Source organism: Rissa tridactyla, chromosome 1 (assembly GCF_028500815.1).
Source record: "Rissa tridactyla isolate bRisTri1 chromosome 1, bRisTri1.patW.cur.20221130, whole genome shotgun sequence".
NCBI classification, from domain to species: Eukaryota; Metazoa; Chordata; class Aves; order Charadriiformes; family Laridae; genus Rissa; species Rissa tridactyla.
In genome coordinates, this window is record NC_071466.1 from 169,143,820 (window position 1) to 169,163,246 (window position 19,427).

General features: G+C 39.5%; 1 protein-coding gene across 3 annotated transcripts in view; it reads left to right on the forward strand.

Moving 5' to 3' along the window:
- The window catches only part of FGD6 (FYVE, RhoGEF and PH domain containing 6), a 74,669-nt gene that overhangs the window by 1,479 nt on the left and 53,763 nt on the right, over positions 1 to 19,427 (forward strand). For all 3 annotated transcript variants that reach the window (XR_008467210.1, XM_054207433.1, XM_054207447.1), the window contains exon 2: positions 8,383 to 10,822. Coding sequence is in view for 2 of the 3 variants with exons in the window: in XM_054207433.1 (XP_054063408.1) it covers positions 8,383 to 10,822 (2,440 nt within the window). In the remaining variant the exon portion in view is untranslated. The remainder of the gene's footprint in view (positions 1 to 8,382; positions 10,823 to 19,427) is intronic.

A 19,427-nucleotide genomic window follows, 5' to 3' on the forward strand; every position in this document is an offset into this window, starting at 1 on the left:
GATATGTGTTAGGGGGTGCTCAAGAGCTTAGAGCTGGGCTGTTTAAATAAAATTTGATACGGTTCTAAGTTTCAGAAAGTTGGGTAGATTTTCAGCACTAAACAGTGATTTCAGGACTTCTAGAGCTGAGGTTGCGTGACCGAGTCTGTTGGTTTAGTTTATGTTGTGGTGGTGTTTGTGGGGAAGGTGAGGAGGAAGGGGTTCTGGCGAGCAAAGTCACTTAGAAGGCAAAAGAGAAAGGGATGCTGAGAAATATCAGTAAGAAGAAAGTGGGACAGTTTCATGGAAAATGTGAATTTTAGCGAGGGATTTGAAGGGGAAGGCGTAGAGACAGTCCAGGAAGAGGGAAGCTAGGGTTAAGTGAAGGCTGTTGATGAGGGAATGAAGAGTATTTTGTGTGTGATGGATTATGTGAGGATAAAAAAATATAGGGGGAACAGGTGAAATAAGATCAGAGATTCACAATCCTGCTGACAGTGTCATGACAGTTTTTGACATTTCTATTAAGGAGCTCATAGGCAGGGTATGAAGAGACTGGGAACTGCCAGAAAAGGGTTCTGAAAGTTTAACATCTGTCTCTCTGTATTGCTGCAGAATTTAACTCCTGAAATATATAGACGTGCTTTAAAAAGCCAGTGCTCGAATAAAAACGTACCAACTCCTGCATTTTAATTTCAGTCCTGTGATCTATAGGGTTTATTTCCTACATTGGAGTTATGTAGATTGTGAATTCAGTCTTTGCTCTGATATGTGTAAGCTAGCATTCTGACAACTGATTTGTAATACAGCACTCAGTAAATGTTATCCTGTGTGAAGGCTTCAGGTGGAATTTGAAATGCCTAAAAATCCCTCTGCTCTTCCTTCAGTTTAACTTGGAGGGCTTGAGTGTCTCTCTCTTGTGTCTTCTTTTAATGTGCCTTTAGAACAAAGCAACCTGGTACAGCATCGTCAGTATTTATTTAATATTTTTAAGTAGGATTTGCAGATATGAGCGACGTTCAGCTTGATATGCAGGACCCTCTGAAAGAGACACTATGGTAGGGAGAGAAATACTGAACACAGCTTCTGTCTATGGACAGAAGTTGCATAAGGTCCAACATTAATAACCCAGCCTTAACTCCACTCCAACTTGCCTTCTGCCTTCCTAAACGATGCAGTGCATTTTAAGTTTGTTGCTATATATCTCTTCTAGTTCCTGTACAGAGTTGTTTCATTTAAATTTCAATTCAGAGCTGGATGTAATTCAGTGATAGGTGAAGCAGTTCTTTCATAGCTGTCGCTTACATGTATATGAAGATGCATATGTAAATCTGGACTTATTAGAACTAAGGGACTATAGCACTTATTTAAAATACTTCTCGATAATGTAAAAATTATGGTAGTGATACATTGGTGGTTGTATGTTGGTTTCAACCTTCACTTATAGCTGTTCTTTCATTGCTTTCTTATATGCTGCCTATTCTTTATATACGATGCTAATGAATGTGCATTTACTCATTTTCTGCCTGGAACTATTGTGCTGTCTTCAAGTATGTGCTTTGCCTTTAAAAGGGAAAAACAAAAGCTCAGAGTTATGAGTTTGACATTTATTATTTCTTGCTGAAGAAACAGTCCTTATATGTGAATCTATACAGCTTATTTAATGTGGGCAGAATGTATAGCTTAGACTTGAAATCTGATTTGACAACAGCAATGAGAAATATGTGGTGTGTTTTAATGTCAAAAATGTAATTCAAAGGGGGGAAAAAAACATAACAGGAACAGAATAAACAAAATCAACGTGACTTTTCCAATCAAACTTCATTGCTTTCAAGGGTTGAAAAAACGGGGCCTACAGGGTTTAATGTCCCTTTAGCCCTCTAATATGTCAAGTCTCATTAGAGTTACTCAGCTCTATCTCCACATGCGATCTTAAAAGGTTGTTTATTCATCTTTTGTCCTTACTCTAAAGTTATCCCCAACTTTATCCTGGTTTATTTCAACCAGTCATTCAACAACCTGAGATTTTGAAATTAATGTTTTCCTTTTGCAGTTTATTTAGGATGTTTTCTAAAACCATAGTGGCTTGGAAACTGTCGTTTTCCCCTTGTATTTTAAAAACTACATGTGTTATCTTCCGGGATGTCATGACTCATTCCTTTTTTTGTTTTCTTTTGAGCATTGTGGCACCTGAGAAAATCAGAGCCTCTGCATAATGAGAAAATAAATACACATTTGCAGGAAATAAATTAATGATCTCATAATACTTTTTTGAGGTGTTTACCTAAAGAAACTTTATTTCTGTAACTGAAAGCAAAATAATTGAACTGAAAAGCCTTGTTGTGAGCCACTAAAGCTTAAGTTGCTGGAGAACGGAAGTTTTAAAATGCTTTATCTCTTTCTCTGTGCAGTGTATTAACTACCATCACAATAATGTCTGACTGTAACTCAAACATATAGCAATAATTATCTCTATCCCTGCACACTTTTATAAAAGCCAGTTTGGCTTTCTTGTTTTGTGTCTGTGCGTTGAAGTGTTTTATGCCAAAAGTGGTCTCAGGAACAGTAAATTGGCTGTTGGAGCGACCTCCTCCTTCACGTAAGAAAGAACAGCACATCGATCCCTTGGTAGATAGCTTTTGGGCATTGTATTATTTTCATATATAGCCTACAGATGCAATTTCCGAACTCCAAGGATACAATATGCATATGTAAACAAGGTGCCATGAGAAAGCCAATATGTATGTTTACAGTAGGCCAGCTGTGAAGCAGTAATTGTTTCGAGCCCTTTCCTTTTCTTTTTGTAGTACTGGTGAAATAGTGTGTGAAATAGTTTATCCCTTTTCAGCTAAGGGGTGAAATCTGTCTTGTATATTTTGCAGTAAGATAAGAGTGTATGTATGGTCAGCTACTATAGACTGCCTCGTTTGTTAAATTCACACCTTGGCTTACCATATAGTAACTTGACTGAGTACCCAAACCTTAAGTTTAGGTCCAGCTGCTAACAAAATCTTATGTCACACTGATTATTTGTTTTACCATCTCCCTACAGATACACGGTTCAAAAAGGATATTTCTTTAGGGTGGATTGCAGGGTCTTGGCATGGAGATACCTCTTGGGTGACTAGAGGGCAGTCCTGTAGAGGAACCTGGACACCAGGAGAGGGGCCTCAGTCCATGTGTAGTGTTGCAAGGAAAGGCATATCCAGTTATGTCTGCATGATGGACAGTGTTGCCAAGCAGATGAGCTATTAGAATTTTATGTTTTCTGGATATCCTTTTAGTTTGGTTTGTAAAGGAGGATTGGGATGATCAATCATAGATCACAAGTTTGTTTCCCTGCAGCCAGAATCATTTGTCCCTATCTCTTGGACAGATGCAGATGAACATAACTTGTTCTTGTTCTTTTGCTGTTCCCAAGTGTAGAAGTTGTTAACAGAATCTCAGAAGCATGGGCGTAAACGCAACTTGGGAAAATAATGTTCCTTTAGCAACAGTAGGGTTTATTGCAGAAGAGGTACTGCTATTTGCTTTTTTTTTTTTTTTTTTTGCCTCAGTTCTCTACTTCTTTCCACCTGTTCCTGCATTAAATACTGGGTGAGCAAGATAACAAGAGGTAAAACTTTGAGAAGGAGATTTAAAGCTGTGTAATAATAGTGCTTGAGACTGCACCGTCTTATTGGCTTTCCTTGCTCATTCATGATGTTGCAGAGGAGAAGATACACAAGGATTTTTAAGTGAGGTCCTCAAATGTCAAGTCCTATCATCTGAAGAACAGAAATGGACACTTTAAGGCCAAAACATTGAGAGTTTGAGTTGCTCCAGGGTGTTCTTATCCTCCTCTAAAACAACTTGAAGGCAGGGCAGGAACATGTGCTTGTTGAGCAGTAGTGAGTGTCGGTCGCAGAGGAGATCAGCAGGATGAGAATGGGTGTTTTTTTCCTCAGCACGCTGGAGGAGGTAATTCACCAGAGGGACAAATGTCTGTTCTCTGTGCTGTGACCTGAAGTAGGACAGAGAACATATGCATTGACCTGCGTAGGTGGTGCTAATGGCTATTTATTGTTAGAAAAATAATGCACTTTTTAATCCACTTTTTAATTTTTTTAAGGGCATTGGGTGTGTTAGTATTTTTAAGCATTGGCTTTTTTCTTCAGCATTGAATATGGTGTTGACTGCTCTTAGATGAGCAGCAGATTTCCTGTTGGTGATGGCAGCTTTGTTAGTCACTTTATTTATGGATTTCTTCCTTTGCCTAGTCAAGCAAGTCAGAGGATATCTCTGGCTGCTTCTCTAACTCCTAACCATTTAATCCATTTGTGCAAATAAAACTTGGTGTTTCTGCTCTTATGTTTGGGTTTATTAGTGGTAGTCCAGGATGCTAATTTGGATGTGGGGATCTTCTCTAAGAAATGGGGTAAAATTGGAGGGGGGGAGTGGGGAAAATCATGGTGAGTTTCTAATCCTCTTGAGCAAGGCAAGCCAGAGAATCCAATGTCCAGTCCAAAATTTCCTCTGAAGCTTCTACACATCTCAGAAAGTGAGTTTGGGTTGACTGTAAGTGCTGGTGTCTCCACCATAACTCTAGGCATGATTTTCCTGTAGTTAATTATCTTTGGGGCTTAATGATAATTTTAAAGCCTTGTTTCTAGTTTGAACTTGTCAGACTTCAGTGGTCAGCTATGTCATCTCATCGTGTCTCTTTTTTTCCTGATTAAAGAGCTATCTTTTCTCAAAAATCTTTCACATATGCACGAGCATATACATTATCACAATCTCACTTAAATTCTTGGTTAAATTAAGCAGAATGAGCTTTCTTGGTATTTGAGGCATGATTTCTCGCCTTTGCATACTTCTGTAGTTATTTCTTGAATTCATTTTAAGTTTTTGTCTAAGAATGCCAGAAGGTGACGTAGCATGTCACTAACAGTCTGGCAGGTGTTGTGTACAGAAATATTTTCATCTCCCTTCATCTTCTTATATTTATCTCCTTGTAATTTGGAGGATTATTTACCACCTTAGCTGCAGACCTGCATGTAGCTCATATAAAATAACCGTCTACAATGATTTCCAAATTCTCTTCAGTTTCTACTCCTAAGCATAACCAAACCTCCCTATTCTTAGGTGAACAGCTCCATATGGCACCAGGAAAAAGCCCATTGTCCAAACAACTCGCCACTACAAGCATTCGTTGTATAATGTTTCCTTGATTATATTTATTGATTTTCACCAAAGAGGGTTGCTTTTGCTTGTCGTTTAACAACAAGTCATTCTCATGACTTCCAGTCATTGCTTACACCTTTATATATAACATTTGCCCCCTACTTAGTTTTCTTTCTTTTCAGGGTGGGAAATGGTCCCTTTTAAAGAGCTGCGTTATGTACAACTAGTTTGGATTCACACGTGGTGAATTAAATTAGTTTCTAATCAACTGAACTTCAATTTTTGATTTCTAATCAAAATCTAATATACTTAAATTACTAAGATACCTAATTCTAAATTACCCTTGCCTAGCCGCTGTGATTTTTTTCTGAGAAGTCCAATACTTGTATTTTTCAGAAACTTAAAGATATTTTGTTGAGGAAAAGTATTGGCATGCATTCTCTTCCTGAAGTCTTTCCTCTCACGTCATAGTTATGTGATGAGGAGCCCTTTCAAACATTCCTTTCCCATTGAGCTGTCTACTGCAGATCTGTATTGATACCGAGACTGTAATGTGCCTGTTAATACATTGACCCATATCTACTCTAGATGAAATGAGCAATTACTTTAAAGCAGATAGTGGTGTCTTTATTGTACCAGACAGCTTGCAGATCTCTTCTGTCTATCTCAATGCTTTTTAACGTTGAAGTCATTTGAAAGATTTGAAAGATAGGCTTCAGAAATCGTATTGAATCAGGCTTATTGTCAGAAGTGAATTTTTCTGGCTCTGTTCATTATCCAGGTTTCCACTATTGGCATATAAACAACTGGTTTGTTTTCTTTGCATCCCTTTACATTTTCATGCTTTAATTTTGAATCTTATATGCGGGTAATGATATCATGTCATACCTTCTCAGTGTCCTCCCTAATGAATACTAGTTGAAAGCCCTAGAGAATAATCTAGTTCGACTGCTATCTAAAATGTTAGGCAGTCCCACTAGACAGAGAGAAACTTCCAAGGTTTATGGAATTCAATTTGTGGAGCGGGACAAATAATCCACAGGATATCACTTCCCTAGCCAGCATTTAATCTCCTGTATCTTCTGCAATCTGTTTCTCTCATTTGGGCATCAGGAAGTGTTCCCAAGCAGACTGTCTCTCTCTCTCCTGTTTTCAGAGAGCTTTAATATCTTAATAATAATTACTGAACGTGGCCCAGGTCTACTACTGCGTCGTGTTCTGTGACAAACTGGGCATCCCTTCCTCAATTTTTACTGTAGGAAACAGGCTCCTTTATTGCCATCGCTTCATTTTCCAACTGAATAGGCAGTTGCCTTGTCTGACAGTGAGTGTACAACTCTCCATTGCTCTGATCAGTGGTTCCCTATCCAAAGGGTTAACTTTTTTTTTCTTAGCAAACTATGGACGCTTCACTGTGTGTGAAACCTCTGTCTTTGGATAAGAAGCAGAAGGTGGTAAAGCCTTTGCAGTAGCTGGGAGTTGGGTCACTCTTGGCTGTCATCAGTGGCTACAGGGAGCTGTACCTTCTGAAAGAAGTTCTGCGTTCCCTCTTGCAAAATGTCTCAAAAATTATCTCTACCATCGGGTTTACCTCTTTGCTAATATAATTGCAGCGAGGGCAGCTATTCTAAGTGTAAGTGGAGTCAGTCTGGATACCATTTAATGATTCATGTCCTAGAAAAACATGGTTTTCCTGTTTCTATAGTAGAGACATTGTTTCTGGCTGTCTGCTTAAAGAGTGGCTTAGTGTTTGGGAAATGCTTGCAACTGAGGGCATCTGCCTTTATTCTTTTTTTTTTTTTCCACCATCTAGATTTCTTTCAAAGAAACCAAAAAAATCGAAAACAGAAAAAACCCCAAGCCTGAAACTTTATTCTTGTATTTCTAGGCTAGAGATTAGGATACAGTTGCACATCTGTAATAATAATGGTGATAAAAAAAACAACCAAACACAGAGTTCAAAGGGAATAATAAAATCAATGGCTTACCCAGTCTCTTTGCATGTGAAACGTTAATTAGCGTGTTTTCTTGAGAGTTTTATTTAACATGTGTATGACTTCCTGAAAGTATACCAAAATATTATTCAAAACAAAAGGTAATAAATGCAGAGGTAGTACATAAGAAAACAGAATAAGAAACTTGTTTATCTTATAAATCAGTTTTCATATGTCAAAAATCAGTCAAAGCACTTAGAAATATGAAATTATTCCAGCATATGGAAATAAATTGGTCATAAATGATCTCCTGCAATATTAAAATGTTTCATACATACCTTAAAAAAAACCAAACAACCCAAACCAAAAAAAAACCCAACAAAAAACCCCCAACCCAAACCCACAAAACAACCAACAAAAAGACCTCAAAACCACCCAAAATCAACAACGTGATCAAAATCCGTAATCTCCAAGTTCCTCATGTGCTCCTTTTCCTGCCATCCACTCTCCCCAGGGTTTGTCATCTTGTGCTGTCAAGTGGGTCATAAGTCATAGCAGTGGTGACTGTTTCTAGGTCAGACAGTAAGATGTTGGGAAGAGTAATTTTATAAGATGCACGGAAATAGTATTTTACTTTTACAGTAGGGAAGTACTGACTTGCTACAAAATACTGCATTAACTTCACTCCACAGACTGATTTCACTGAACCGATGGTAGTGACATGCCATTTTCACAGCTGGTACGATAATCCATCTCAATATTGTTTGAAAAGAAGAGGAAGGGAAAGGGGAATATTAGGTTACACGTTTCCAGACGTGGTAGGGAAAGGAACTGAACTGTCTTGATAGTTACCCTAGCTGTTCTGTTATCTTTGTGGCTTATTGTATGTGAGGCATTTAGCACCTTGGCACCATTTTTAAAAGGTATCACAATAGTTCAAACTGCAAAACCAGGCTAATCTGCTCTGTTTTTATTAACATCATACTTCGCCATTTGAGCAAGGACATCCACTTTCATAAGGTTAAACTGTTTTTTAGCAAACAAGTTGCCCTTGAAGACTTTTCCTACCACACCTTGATTATACCTGTTTAAAAAAAAAAAAAAAAAAAAAAAAAAGGCAGGTAGTGAAAAAGCAGTGGTGTGGAAGGGAAGCATGCTTTTAAGAGGAAAATGTATGCATATGCACACCGAGATCCTGTAGATCGTGTGATTTAGATGTTACAGAACCTCTAATAACGCTGTGGTGCAGGTGAAGTTGTTCTGTGGGCTGATCATGACTAAAGTGTTTGTTTTCCATCCTTCCTAGAAATTAAGAAGCCTCCGGTGGCCCCCAAACCAAAATTTGTGGTAGGACACAAGGCGACGCCTCCACCTGTTGCACCGAAGCCCGATGTTGTACTTTCTGGTGTTATACAAGCAGCAAGGAAAACCAAGCCAGCAATTGCACCGAAACCAAAGGTTCTCAAGAGCTCATCCATTCCGGAAGTTAAACCTCCGTCATCTACACGAAAAAGCACAAAAAGCTTTGAGGAGCACAGGGGAGATTCTTCTCAAACACTAGACCACCTGAACTATAAAAATGAAGCCTCGGAAGGGAGTACTGATAACACAGCATATATTCTACCAGTGTCATCTTGCAAATTTGAATGCCTTCATAAGCTTGGAAATGGGGAGAACACCTGTAAAACTCAGATCATTTTTGAGCGCTTTGACAACTTAGAGAACATCAAAGTTGGTGAAAAAACTGCACTAGCTCTGGGGGATAGTCACAATGAAAAACTGGCGAATAGAAATCAGGTGGTTTTGAAAGCCAGCATTTTGGAAGAGAAACTTAAGGATGTTCTAACTCATAGTGTGTTTCCTAACAGCAGTCCTGTGAGGCACAGGTATGCAGACAAACTTGGCAAAGGGGATGGCAGCAGTTCCAAGAACAACGTTAAAATAGAGTTTATGGAACTTGTACAGTCTTCGGCGCCTTCTGAGGTAGCTAAAGGGAAGCAACAAAATACTGACAGTAAGCTCATTGCTGATGAGTTTCAGATGTCTGAAATTTGTCCTAGTTTGACTGAAAATAATCACCATTACTCTTGCCCATTGGACCAGGAAATCCTGGAAAATGAAAATTTAAGTAGCAATAGTACATTTTCAGGTGAAAAGGGTGTGAGAGCAGATGCTGATAAAACCTCCTCTGAAACATCTTCAGTCCTGAGCTCAAAAGTGCTTCCAGTCCCTAAGCCAAGAAAGCCACGTGCTGCCTGTCTAATCCGTCAGGATGGCATAGACACCGCAGGAGAAGGAACAAAGGAACCGTCTAATTCAGAGAAAGATTCCTTTGGACTTGTGGAACAAAGCGTTAAAAAGCCAGCAAAAATTAATATCCTTGGTCAAAGTGTTTGTTATAACAATAACACAGAAGTGCTTCATCCTGAAAAATGTGAGATAACTCAAAGCAATGCAGAAAAAACACATCAGGTGAAGGAACCTGCTGCAGAAGAGTCAACTTCACAAAATCTTTTGCCTCAGTTGTCACAGAAAACTTCTGATTTGGTGGAAAGTGTTGAATGTTCTTTAGATGCAGACCGTAACGTAGTTAACTCTATAGATGAGATGACAGATGATGCCAGTATGCTAGATGCTGTGGACAAAAGGACTAACTTTGTCAGGTGTGATACTTTGTCCATGAGTTTGCCAAAACAACTCAAATTAACTGGCAGTCAGCACTCATCTGCCTCCAATAGCCTCCATGTTTCCCAACAAAAATTGGAAGATAAAGAAGTTAAAATAAAGGATGAAAGTTCTCCAAAAATCGTTCCTAAGAAACCACAGCGGCACAGCCTACCAGCTGCTGGCCTGCTGAAAAAAGCTGCATCAGCAGAGCTTGTGGAGAAAAGTTCTTATCCTTCGAGTGAGGACAAATCGAACAGTGTTCTGCAAGGATCTCACTTCACGCGTCCACCAGCCAAAGAGCAAGGCGCGCTGTCGTCCTGTGACATACCCAAACGTTCTTCTGAGAAACCCGTCTGGAAGTTACCTCATCCTATTCTTCCATTTTCAGGAAATTCTGAATCACTAAAAACTGCTAGTGTTGCTACCACCTTCAACCACTTGACTGTTGTGACAAAGCCCAGGGCCAAATCTCTCTCTTCTGTGGACATGGAAAGGACAGACAAGCCTTGCAAAGACCATCAGAAGAAAAATAGCTTGAAAAAGTTTCTTAACATGAAACTGTCGGTTTGCTTACTGAAAGGCGACTTCCAAAAATTTTTGTCTAAAGGCAGCCAGTCAATGGATAGTGCTGTTGCCAGCCTTTCCACTGGGGAAGGGTATGGAAGTGGTAGCAACCGGAATATAGCATCTGTAGGCAGTGAAAGGAAAGCTAAATCTGCCAAGGCGCATTCAGTAGAAATAAGTAGTCCGGCATTACAGAAGAAGAGGCAGAGAAACAGAAGCCAACCTGAGATGCGAAGTAACCAAAGGCTGGAGTCTTTAGATGGGCACGTGCTATTGGGAGAGAACTTGTCACAAATGCATTTGAATTCTGTAACCAGCGCTTGTGCTCCAGAGTATGAGAATGTGCGTCACTATGAGGAAATACCTGAGTATGAGAACTTGCCTTTTGCTATGGCTGCTGCGAGAAATCTCTGTTTTGAATGTCACAACTCCAGCAGTGTGGAAGACCAGACCCCTGGCTTCTATGAGGTTGAAGAGCCTTGTGAAGCTACAAGCAGGCGTTTGAGACTTGGCAGGTAAAATAAAGAGAAAAGGGAAGTTAAACAGCATCATTGCAACTCTGTTGGTTGTAAACATGTTTAGATGATGACTTGAGAGGCTGTACCCCTTTCATTAAAGGTCAACAGGACAGTCATTGCTGAGTATCTTTATATGCTTTTGCTGTTTGGAAAACTGTTTGCACTTGGTAAAGAGTGAAGAGAAATAAATAAGATAATTTTTCCTCATATATGATTAAAAATTCAGGACACTAACATATGTGCTTTTCCAGATTTAAAGCAAATCAGATACAGTCACGTATTTGTATCCAAGAATACTTAAATGGGGAGGAATGAAGAGTCTCGGGATGAATTTGAATAAGCATCCACAGAGTGCATAGTTGCTAGGTTTGTAGGGGGAATTAGTATATTTTTAGGTCAGCTAATAGATCTGGGAAAAGGAGGCAAGCTTTTGGTTATGCAAATTCTTCATCAGGTCTTGAAAGCTTCTTGGGTATAACAGAAGATATTGCCTCCCTGAATATAAACAGTCTTCTGTATCTCCCTGTGCTCCCTGCGAAGGTGGTAGTAGTGTGAGTTCTGTGTGACTCAGACAGAATATTACTGAAAGATGGGGTCTGGTGACTCTGCAGGTTGCTGCTGAGTTTCGTTGTCTCAGGAGGTGGTGGAGACAGATAACATCAGCAGATTCGAAAAGGGCTTGGACCGATTCATAGATATGTCCAAAACAGATGCATAATGCATAATGGCATAGGCAGGAGCAGATCTTTTAATAATTGTAATACTGTGATTGCAAATGTTGGGAAGAGGAACCGGCCACAAAAAGTGTCCAGGCTCGTATGTTCTCCCTAAATAGCATTGCTTACTGTGTCTGCCAGAGTGTTTTAACAGGCAAAGCATTGTTTTGATCCAGCACTGTATTACTTAACTTCCTAACTTCAGCTAATCAGTTGGTCGTACAGATCCTCAAGATTTATCTCAAACCAGCAATAAGGATTTGAATGAAATATGCAGGCTGTATGTTTCAGAGTCCCCAGCAAACTTCTTTACAGTGTTGAGAGTATATGCCTATTGACAAAAATAAATGAGCTAGCTTATAGTCACATTTAACTTAATTTTTCACTGGGAGTTACTAAGCTTCTTTTTATTTTGGGGGTGTGTGTAGCAAGCGCATGCTCCAAGGAATCTGAGAGCTGGCCATTCTTCAGGGGAGCATGTTCTCTTGCATAGGAGGAGACAAATATTTTAAGTGGCATCCTCTATTAATAATTGTTTATAGATTTGATATCCTCAACTTTTGTTGACTGTTTGATGGAAAGCACGAAGCCTTATTATAGGAAGTAGATTTCTGGTTACGGGCTCGGTAGTAGTATATTTATTCCTGTTTGTTTTCACTATTTTTCTTGTTTACAGTAGGGCGTTTCTTGGTTTTGTGTTGGTATAGTTTAAGTTCCTGACTAAGTGTATGATTTTTGTTTAAGTTGGTTTGGCTATCTTTTGGGGATTTTGACCGGGCTCTCTTAGCATTCCCTTGAATTGATTTACCTAAGAAGGGTGAGACCAAACTTAAATAAGGGTCTATTTTATTTTATGTGTTTATGTGTTCTGTTTTGGTTTGTGTTGTGGTTTTGGGTCAGATGAACATATGTCTTGGCTTCAGGAAAAGAGAAGGACTGTTTTGCTATATGAAGTATGGTAGGCATGAGACTGCAGTTGCTCCTTGGGTGAAATTCTGTAGTTTTCTCACCTGGCTGAGCATGAGAGGTATATATTTATTCCCTATCCACACAAACCTTCCCTGGTACCAATGGTGTTTTAAGGGTTTAAATGATCTCTTGCACCCTGCTACATCTGCAACAATACCTGCTCCCTCAGCTGGATGTTGTTGACATAACTGGGTTTGTGTTGTGTTTTTTCTTTTAAAAGCACACCATAGAAAACTGTATCCAGAACCCTTTATGTAAGTGTTTATTTTAAATTAGAATACATAGCCAGAAACTACCTTAGGAAACAATTAATGTGTGCAGTTATGTCAGTAGATCTCAGGGAACAAAGAAATTCCTAGGGAAAAAAGGGACACAATGGGGCAGTGGTCTCCTGACCTGGATCATCTGCTGCTGGAAGAGCAGGTACAGATGCTCGTTTTGGCTCTGGCTTGTGAGGTGGTGTAAGGGTCCTTGCCCGGACGGAGCCCGGCAGGCAGCTGCTCCAGTTTTCCCATCCGTTGTTATCTCAAATCCTTTGAAGCTTCTTTATCAATGTCATCCTACCTTTTCTGCATAATTCTCTCAGAGCCTTTTATCATTTCCTGGGCCAGGTGGTATTATAAAACCGGTTAGAGAAACAGCGCGGATGTTATTGAAATAATTACTGCTCGCGTTTTCCCCAGCCTGTCAGAACACGCACTTAGCTCTTCTTCGTAGATCATGGCACATAAAACTCCTGTAATGCACTGCTAATGGGGATCTCAAAGCAAATTATCTTATGATTAAAGCCAACGTACAAATGAGATTGTTATTCTGAGAAATTCATAGACTGATTGCCTACACTTCTAGTCGTAATACAATATACGCAGTATATTATGTCTGAACGCCAGGCATGCCATAACCAGAAGAGTTTGGTGGTGTCTTTACCCCATATTACATTTCTTTCTGGAGGAAGAAATAAAATTTTCATAATGTCCCCAGTGCTTTGGTGGTTACTGAGGAATTTCTTCCCGATCTCATCTGGTGAAACCAGTATGCTTTAATGGAGAATGGTAATAGCTTCTGACACTCTTATCCTAAATTCATATTTCTTATTAAATTCAGATACATTTTGTTTGCTTTGGCCTTCCCACAGGGATTTAAATGCAAATGGCGGGCCTGGGTAATTAATGGTATATCATTTGTCACTTACCACTTGGTTTTTGAGTTGTTTGATGTTACCCTCCCTTCCACTGAAGGTGGGCTTGGCTTTGAAAGGTGGAGAACCAGGGTCCTGATACAGCGTGTGAACCACTGAGGTGAGACAGATGCTGTTGATGGGAAACTGATGGATTGTGCTTGTCTTAAGTAGTTCAGGGGAATATTCTCAATAAAGAAAGTAATGACAATACCTTGGGAGCAGATAGTCCATGTTTTGTTTCCACTATTGAAAAAAGAGATCTCTTGAAATGATTTTAAGGGATTGCTTATTTGGTCCTAGTCTACCTGTTTAACTACCAATTTAAAATAGATAATGAAAGCGAATGTATTATTATGAGAACTCTGTAAACTAAGTGAGGGAAGAATAGATGCTGTGGGATAGAAAATGTACTGTTAAATGTAAAAGAAGTTTTAAATATCATTATCCAGTTGCAGATAACAGCAGGGAAAGCATCTCTTTGTGTGTGTGTTTTTGAGAAACGAGCGGTTCAGGTCCAAAAAGTGAAAAGTCAGTGCTGCTGGTCCTACCACAATTCATTTTAATCTTGTCAGAGACCAGTGGTTGAGATGGCTCTGTTTTGAAGTAACACCATTTTTTTTTAAAGCCTCCTAATGAAAGAGAAATAAAAAGAATCCTCTTTTTAGTGACAAACCTTTATTCTGAGGAGGACAGCAAAATCCTCCTTAAAACCAAAAGTAAAATTTGTCCAGTAATCTAAAGATACAAAGGAATGGTGGACGTGCCTTGGAAGATCTGTCATGCTGCAGAAAACAGAAACTTAAACTTCTCTGGATCTTGTGGGCTTCCTTTTCATGTTTGTTATGTTGTTCTAGGCAAGAGAATTGTACTTCAGGTTGAGTGAGTCTGCTCCCTCACCCTTCAGGGAATAGCATATTGTATTTACTGGCTGCTTTTGACTGTTCCTGCAAGACGTTGCAAATGTACATGACTGCTGATTGATTTTGACGAAATTTATAGAGGAGTTGTGTTTCCAGCTAGGATTTTTCTTTGGAAAGGGCTGGGGGGGTGTGCCACATGGTAACAATCCTTTGAGCTCTTAATGTTGGTTTAACTAAATACTGCTTCCTATTTTCCCCACCCCTGCTGATTTAGAATAATCCATTGAAAGAACATCTCAATGCAAAACGTAAGTTTAGTTTTCCGGGCTAAATTCTGCTTTGGTGACTGGGTCCCCAGAGGTCAATTAAGTGTCCATGAAAGCCTTCCTGGAATATTGAATTTAGTATTGAAATCTGCGTGGCTAAGCACTTTGCTTTGATACCAATTCCTCTTTGATGTACTGAATTTAGGGTTGAGACATGGTTCTGATGAGCAGTATTGCACCAGATAAATGTGTTGTCATTTAGGGATTGGCTATGTTAGGGAAGGGTTTATTTCTGCAGTTGCAAAATTCCCATTGAAAAACATTTCAAGAGAAAAACTACATTCATAAAATACTGCGGGGTCTAAATAGTATTTAAAACGGTTTTCAAATGCTTATGCTGAGATTTGAATGTACAAAATACATTTTAGGTATTGAAAGTGTTACATTTAGTCATTAAAAACCACATTTTCTTTTTACTGAATTTTATTGAAGGATATAATTTCCTGATAAGTAGAGGCCAGGTATGTAGATCTTTTGGATTTCATCTGTTTTGTAAAGACGATAATGGATTAGTTTCTGATCTGAAGAAGTCAGGTTCCTTTTCCTCCATCAGCTCTGCAGTCTTGCCCTGTCTTCCTGTCTCCCCCTGTGCTTCTAGCTGGCTTCTGCCCTTCCTTCGTTAGATGATAAATTCTTTCTCTGCAGTTGCACCTCAGGTTTTAATGGAAGAGCTTTGATAATATGCTATTTAGGTTTCCTATCAGACTTCGTTATCTTCAGTCATGTGTTATCACTGGCTTGCTTCTTGTATTCTGCTTCCTTGAGCCTGCCTTTTTCTTTCCCCCTCGCTTTCTCACGTACATGTTATGCAGCTGGTAGGCTTCTGCCAACTCCGAGGGCTTGTCAGTAGAGAGTGAGTCAGATGGCTGGGATCTCCGCTTCCCGTCCCCCGCCAGGCTGAATGCAAAGCTGATCTGGCAGTCCCCGGCTCTGCCGCTTGGGAGCAGGGAATGGACAAAGCAATTCTTGGCTACCGGACATGAGGAATGTGATGTCTTGCTGATTTCTCGCATTTTGCTATTTTATGGGCTATGGGGTGTCTAATCAGGGTCCAAATTGGTGAGAAATGGAAATGTTGGGAGCACCGTTGCTTGGGAATAACGATGTTCTGACACAAGGACTGGGAAGGAATTGGGTGTATGCAGGTGGTGGGACCCTCATCCTGGGGCTGCACACCACTCTCGGAGCTCCTTCTCTTTCCTGAGGGTTACTCAAATAAGTGACCTTGGGTCTGGAATTATTCAGACTATTTTCTAGTGTCAAGTTAATTATTTTATACTACTAGGGTGGCAGTGAAACTACATGAAAGACTTGCAGTGAATTTTTTTTTTCCTCAGGAAAGCATATGGTGCGTTTGGGGATTTTATTTTTTTTTCTTTCCTTGCCAAGAGTCTTTATGCAAGTCAGTGTCTCCATGGTCTGCTTTTCCAGGAAGCAAAGGACTTTTCCTTAGTGTTGGGGTGGCTTTTGGTCATACAGCTTTATAGTTTAGTCTACTATACAACTTGAGATAAAATGCATATATTGTAAGAAGAAGACATGCACTCTGGGAAAACAGAAATACTTAAATCTTCTAAAGTAATCTGGGAGAAATATGCTGATCCCTTTGTTTTGTTTTGTTTTTAATCAGAACAAATAGGAACTTTCTTGCTTTGAAAGAATCTTGACACGCGCTTTTGCAAATGTGTTTGAGATGTGTTAATTTAATCTGTTTTGATGTTGGGGAAAGATTCTGAGTGATGTTCTCCCTCTCCAATGAAGGAGAGAAAGGAGTTAGAGAATTCCAATACCAAGTCCATTATTCTAGTACACAATCCAGTCTTGAAAAGGTTGGAAAGGTCTTCTGAAAGAAAAACAATTGTGAAGATCTCAGAGATGGTCATGAAAGAGAATTTTTGTCTTTGGCATTTCTTTCCTCCCTCTTTTCAAGGGGGGAGGAATCCCTATTGATTTTGGTAAAAGAAAGAGATGGATGAAGCAGGTTGATACCGCCACAGCACACAGGGAAACTTTTGATGGAGTTGGAGGTGCAATAATGAAACGCTTAGAATTTATCCGAAGGTATTACAAGTGCCACATAAAAACAGATGTGGTTTAAGTTCTTGACATTATCTTTTTACTGCGTGTAGCTGGGGCCGGGTGTGTTTGTGAGTATGAGGGGGACAAAGCTGATGGTGGTGATGAGGCAGGCACTGGTGGGTGCGTTGCCCAGCTGCTGGGTGAACCCCTCTGTTGCTCTGCGAAAGGTTTGGTGGTTACTTTTGTCATCGTCTTGGCGCAATCTAGAAAATTACATCATGTTAACCTTGGAGCACATGAAGTCCGTATGCATTAAAAGAGACGTTTTGAGGGTCAGTGCAACAAGCCAAGCAATAAACTGCTCTATCCTTCATTTCCCACCAAAGAAGTGCTCACAGCAGATGGCGAAAATGCCCTAACTATGCTATTCCCATCGATCCCCCGGTACAATACAAGGATGTCCTCGTCCTTCCTCCCAGTGACGTTGCCTCAGCTCGACATGTCGCCTCTCGCCTTTAGCCGAAGGGCGGCTCGGTGTGATGGGGGGAGCCTGAAGTAAGCAAAGCAGCGCGTTAAAAACCCTGTGTCCTTTCGCCTGCTTCCTAACCCCCCTGTTTATGGACAACAGGAACTCGGGTGTCACGCACTTTCTTCAGTCAATCTCCAACGCTTTATCTTTTTCTTTCCTCTTTTATTCCACGTCTGTTTTTTTCCTAATTTCAGCATTCTTTATATGTATTTCCTTTTCCTTTAGATGGGGGAAGCTCACTTAGCATTGCGTGTTTGTCACCTGATACTGGCCTCCAACACGTGCGCTCCGTCTCTGGTTGCCAACCGTGGTATAAATTGCAGGTTAAAGAAATGTAGCTCCAGAGCGTACCTCAGATGTAGAGTGGAGAGTCAAATGTGACATGAGGATTGATGAAAGACCCATTTATATGCTCAACAACAGCCTTTTCCTGTGGGTTATTTTCAGCGTTGGCTCAGGAAATGTGCTTGTGAAGCTCTGTAGTACTCTGGTTATGGTGATATTTTAACTGCAGCAAGGTCTAATGTAATCGTATAGGTAAAACAGTAAGATTTTTGAGGGGCATAAAATAAATGTTGGAAAGAAAGCAACCAAAATATTAATTACAATTTTATTTAAATGCCAACAGTGATATTAATACGCCTTATTTACCCAACATTTATATTTGATCCAGTTAAAGATGTTTTAATGAATAGACTTACAAAACTATGCAGATATGTTGTTTCAATGCACTAGGCAAAATTTAGGTTAAGGAATGCAGGTTTTATTTTAGATGCTAGAATACAAGAAGTTTCTGTTGAAAATATTAAGTTTACGTAAGTTTTAATTTTTCCTTAAAATATCTTTGTGCTTATGAAAAACTGCTCCACTCAAGCAGAAGTGGACTAAAAAAATTCTCTTAAGATGCATGTAAATAAATAAAAGGAGTTTTTATCAAAATTGCCATTTTGATAGCTACAACTTGAGCCTTATGACTTGGTGATTTCAACGGTGCAGAGTTCAGCTGATTTTTCTGTTTTGGGTTTTTTCCCCCCGCAGCGATGTTCCTGGGGGTCAGATGTTCTGTATTGATTTTGAGATGAGATGAGAAGTTTAGAAGTGTCAAAATCCCATTCTTCTAATCTGCGCAAAAGATTAGAGGAAGAGAGAGCATAAGTCCAGTCTTGAAAGCTATTGAGTGTTGGTTTCAACGAAACTATTTCAACCTCTCTTTTTCGGCAGACTGCCCAGGAAACTGCATCAGCTCCTGTGCATGCAGACAGTTTTGTGTTTAAGTCACTCCATGTTTTTTTTAAATCTAGGTGACAACCTTTTGAGTACTTTGCTACTTGGCTTTCTTTTGTCATCTTCTTGGTATCTGACGTGTAAAAGATGGAGTGCAACAGATTGTGTATTATTTCGAAATTGAACGAGCAACTGAACGAACCATTGAAGTGAGGTATTACAGCCCTGATTTCAGGGATAAAGTCACCAAAAACATAAAAATAATGATCCGTCAATATAGAAGATATTTAGGGCCTTGCATTAACTTTGATTTTAGTGGAGCTGAAGCAGTTGAACATTAGAATGTCTTTACTTTGCCAGGGCTACCATGACAATTTTGTTTGAAATGGGTATTAATGGGAGATTTGATTCTCGCTTGGTCTAAGTTTTCCCTTTCCTATTTGATGCATTTGATTTGAGATTTTTGTCACATTTTTATTATAGTCTTCTAGAAGTCTATTCAGTATGTGCTGGAGTTGTTGTTGTTGGTTTTTCTTTTTTTATGTGACTGGAAAGTGTTATTTTTCTTCTGATCCTGCTGTCCTTTCCCAGTAAACGTTTTCCCACTAGGGTCTGCTTTGTGAATTGAGAGAAGTTAGAACAGCAGGTCCTGACTGTAAATAAGCACTGTATTTTGGTGGTCCTTTTTTATATTGTTTGTTTTCACTCCCATGCCAGGAGTTTTTTTTCCAAAAGTCTTGGCTGTGAGCACTGTTGATGTGCACCTCTCCCTATGAAGT